A 4,174-nucleotide genomic window follows, 5' to 3' on the forward strand; every position below is an offset into this window, starting at 1 on the left:
TGTTGTTTTGGTTTCATTTCACTAGAATATCCGTCGCATGAAGAAACACTCGCAACTTGCAGCAGGGTCTGCACAAGATGCTCATTTGCCACATTTTTGCATTTTTTAAGTGTGTGCGTGAGCTGGCGACAATCTGCGATCTCCGATCCTTTTCCAGTACATCCCATGTGGAGTGTTTGAGTGTTTGGAGTGCTAGCTCGGTTCATAGTTCAGGACCGCTGCCGCTAGTGGCCGGCTGGTCCACCGGGTTCGGCCCGTTTCCACTGTGGTTCCAACAGACCCCACCCTGCGGCTGAGCACAGTGTGTCCATGGGAGTTTTTTGGGGGGGGGGTCATATTTTCCGCAGGATGCAGTAGTGGGTCAGAGGAAAAAGAAAAAAGAGCGAAAGACAAAGTTTTCCCCAGCGAGTTCGATTTGTTAGAACGTTTTCCCGAGAAACGCTCTCCACAGCAAAGCGGCCGGGGGGTTGGGGGGCGGGGGGGGGGGGGGGGGTGGGAGAGCGAGTGTCTGTAACAAAATGTGCCCCTAGAGAAAGAGTTGAGGAGGATGGGTGTCCTCCTTTGTTTTACAGCTTACTGAGTCATATTCACCAGGCGAGCCACATGCAGAACCAGGGGCAATGTGTGTGTGTTTTTGGGGGGGGGGGGATGCATGCATAATTTGCAAAGAGGTGCGAGAGGTTGTCTGGTAGAGGAGTTGGTGGATGGGCGGGGCTGAGGGGAGGGTACCATATAGTTAGGGGACGTCCATAGCTAAATATACAAGTCGGTCTTTGTATGTACGTGCACGTAAATATGCGTGCCAATGTGTGTTTGTTGTTTGTGCATGTGTGTGTGTGTGTTTGTGTGTACTGTGCATGTGCAGGTGTATTTCGACCCATCCATGATGATTTGGTCTCTTTCCATGTCTTTCTAACATTTTGTTTTTGTTTGTATCTTTCTTCTGCTAAACCGTGGTCTCTCTCTCTCTCTCTCTCTCTCTCCGCCATGGACCGTCTCTCCTTCCCGGTTATTCCCCGGCGCTGCGCGGGGCCCGCGGGTTCTGCTTCCCGTCGTGGGTTCGCCGGTTCCTCCCCTTCCTGATGTCCTGGAGGTGCTTCCACTTCTTGTTGGGCGGCCTGTTGACCGGGGCAACGGGCGGGGCTTGTTTTACCGCGGCCTTCTCCGATAGATCGCTTGCCGCCTTGCGCGCCCAAACTTGCTCACATATCTGGTCAACGGTGCTCAGGTTGGGGTGGTCCACCAGCTGCATGAAGTCCCGGTACCACAGCTTTTGATTGGTGGACGAGGGCCCGCCCCCGCTGCGGGGCTCCAATCGGACGGGGGAGTCGGAGGGCAGGTTGGAGATGGAGGTGGAGGAGGAGCTGGAGGGGACCACTTCTAGCGTGATGCCCAGCAGGGTTTGAGTGAAGCCGTGCTCCATGGCGTGGCATTGGTAGACGCCGACGTCTTTCTTCAAGACCCGGCGGATCAGAAGGCCCCTGTCCGTCTGAAGGACCCGGTCGTCCAGACGCACCTGAGGAGACAGGACAAATAGATTCAAACAACGAAGACATGATGATGATAATACATTGAGAAACATCTCAGCAGGACGGTCCAGCTATGTCTTATAAAGCCTCTTCCCAGCCCCCTCCCATCTCTGCCCACCTCTTCCCGAGTCTGCTGTGGGTTCTTCTGGAAGGTCCAGGTGACTCTGGCCTGCAGGGATTTGGGGATACACTCCAGGAATGTGCTGCTGCTCTCCACTCCGTACAGTTTCCGCTCGATCACGCGATGCTTGTGGTGGTCTGCAGGGGGCAGCGAAAAAACACACCTGTCTCAGAACTCATGTATTCCAGAGGGACATTGAGAGTAGATCGGTCTTAGAATAGAACCGGAAAAGGTTATTCAAAGATTTAAGGGAATATGAGTGTGATCTTTGAATCGTTTTTTGTTTTAAAGGGCATTGATGATGTAGTCATTGTGAATGGGCTATTTCCCACTTTAACTTCAACTAGTACGCTTTCCTTTAAATGTTTGACCTCTGGCCCACCTTCATTGAAGAGTGCTGCTGAACACTGGTCTCTCCAATTCAGAATGGAGTTCCGCTTGTGTAGATTCAGTTATATTCATTCATAGTTTTGGTAGATTAAGTCGTATTCAGTTAGAGCGAGTGGGAGTTCAACATGCTTCCACGGCTAGCGCAAAACAAGACACAAGAAGCCATTGGCTCTCTGTTTGCGACCTCACATGACCCTAGGAAGAGGCCGCGGCCGGTCTGAGACACAGTCCGTCATTGATGAAGTGCGGCAATAATGAGGTTCCATACATTCTGTGCCATGAATCTCCACCATGAACATTAGTGAGAAATAATAATTAATTATAATTATCATACTTGCTCAAACTATGATGAATGTGCAGACAGGCCACTGTGCCCTGTGTTTTCTAAGAGGAGGGCATTTAGTTAATGTTTATATTTCATGCACTTTATTTCTATTACCACAGACGTTTTTTGCAAACAAATATATTAGACCGATACCACACAACAGCAGTGGTTGACCCCAAACGTTTTTCTCTCACTCCCCTCACTTAGATAATTTCTGTGACCTTTACCAGTTTCACATAGGCTGGCTCAGATGCCACAGGCTATAATCCGACGATAAGTCACCAATTCATTCCCAATCGAGTGATTAGCTTCTTGCGGTTCTGTGCCCGAGCAACCATCAGGCAAAGAAAGCTGCTATTGTGGGCCGGGATGGTCAGAGGTGACCGGGGGTACTAGGGTCTCTGAGGTTCAGGGTCGCTGAGGTTCAAGGTTTAGGGCATTCAACAGCAGCTCTCACCTCCAGAACACAGAGTGTTGGGGTCTCCATTCCTCACGTCCTGCCGACGGAAACGCCTGAAAGAAATAAACATGGTTTATCATCATGATGTCGTGCTGACATCACTTCATCAATGTCTAGACTAGAGAGAGTCAGTAGGGTCGTACTGGGGTCGGGGAACAGAAACCCTTTGCTGTGTCTCTTCCTACGAGTCATTTCACATCTCTGATCTCATTCAACAAAGCTGTCTAGCTTAGCAAATGGGTTGCGTAAGCCTCCCTGGGTTCTATTGATTAATAATCAGAATATTTAACTTATTTTCAGAATGCATGAAAATACGGATCATCATTGGATTGAGTAAATATAGCCTTTCCTCAATCCTTTCCTCATTGCTAGATCTACGCGACGTTAAACTGTATTCATCGCTTCGCGTTGATCTATTAATATATCTTTCAATCCGTTCGAGTGATTCAAATAAATCTCATGGGGATGTGACCGGAGCATAACTCTGCTATAGCATAACGAATGGATAACTCAACGCACACGCGTCTCTTATGACCCTATCCAGAGCCTCACCTCTTGGTGTTGGGCAGGTAGCGCGTGCAGGAGGTGCCATCCCAGGCGCAGTAGGGGTCTCGGGCCAGGCAGCACTCGGCGCACGCCTTCCCGTACACACTGCAGCGGTGGAGGGGCACCTGGGCGATGCCCGTGTCCGAGCCCACGTACAGCTGTTGCTGTTGGACAAACAGAGGCCCGCGGTCATGAGGCAACATGGGGAAGGGACGCTGGTCAGGTCTGAAGTATTCATGGGATTATAGTTAATTTCACTGCATTGATTGGTTCAATGGATAAGGAGGTGTTGATTGAGCTATATTTATTATCAGTATTTTATTATACTTTATTCAAAATTGTATATTTATGAATATTTATTCTTATATTGAATTATAGACATACCCGTTTGGAGGAGATCTGCATGTTGATGATGGATGAGGCATCCTGAGAGGAGGAGAGAATCAAACGGCTGTTGTTATGAAGTGTTGATGTTATACATAGACAGGGCATGGTTGCGGGGTGTATCATGTGCTTTGGGCCGTATCATCAGAATCAGAAAAGGTTTATTGCCAAATACATTTACACATATGAGGAATTTGTCTTGGTATTCGTATTCGTTGCGCACGATCTTAACAAACAATAAACAGTAAACAATAAACAAACAATAAGCAAGTATTGAATAATAAGTACTGAAAAAGATAAGAGTAAATAAAAAATAAAAAATATGGTAAATAAAAAATATAAATAAATAAATAGAGATACACTATATACTTATACACCGTAATAAGTTGTAGTTGTATTTGTGGTGATATCATGGGATA

At 47.7% G+C, this 4,174-nt stretch overlaps 1 protein-coding gene across 2 annotated transcripts; it reads right to left on the reverse strand.

The window, feature by feature from the left end:
* Nucleotides 1–509: 509 nt before the first annotated feature.
* Nucleotides 510–3,793, reverse strand: LOC130388851 (semaphorin-3A-like). Of its 2 annotated transcripts, XM_056598420.1 has the most exons (5): nt 3,756–3,793; nt 3,378–3,535; nt 2,823–2,878; nt 1,648–1,787; nt 510–1,516 (listed from the first exon to the last, which is right to left on the reverse strand). In XM_056598420.1, the coding sequence occupies exons 1-5, from the start codon at nt 3,774–3,776 to the stop codon at nt 1,010–1,012; spliced, it is 882 nt and encodes a 293-aa protein (XP_056454395.1). In that variant the 5' UTR covers nt 3,777–3,793; the 3' UTR covers nt 510–1,009. The 2 variants fall into 2 exon arrangements, with proteins under 2 accessions (XP_056454395.1, XP_056454386.1); XM_056598411.1 differs by lacking the exon at nt 3,756–3,793 and having other exon boundaries at nt 3,378–3,725.
* Between the last annotated feature and the right edge of the window lie 381 nt (nt 3,794–4,174).

The sequence above is a fragment of the Gadus chalcogrammus genome, chromosome 1, assembly GCF_026213295.1.
Source record: "Gadus chalcogrammus isolate NIFS_2021 chromosome 1, NIFS_Gcha_1.0, whole genome shotgun sequence".
Taxonomy (NCBI): Eukaryota; Metazoa; Chordata; class Actinopteri; order Gadiformes; family Gadidae; genus Gadus; species Gadus chalcogrammus.

Coding starts and splice junctions, on each gene's coding strand:
- LOC130388851 (XM_056598411.1), bottom strand. CDS start 3,574: ATGTTGCCTCATGACCGCGGGCCTCTGTTTGTCCAACAGCAACAGCTG. Junction 2,879..3,377: donor TACCTGCCCAACACCAAGAG/GTGAGGCTCTGG, acceptor TATTTCTTTCAG/GCGTTTCCGTCGGCAGGACG. Junction 1,788..2,822: donor CAACACTCTGTGTTCTGGAG/GTGAGAGCTGCT, acceptor TGCCCCCTGCAG/ACCACCACAAGCATCGCGTG.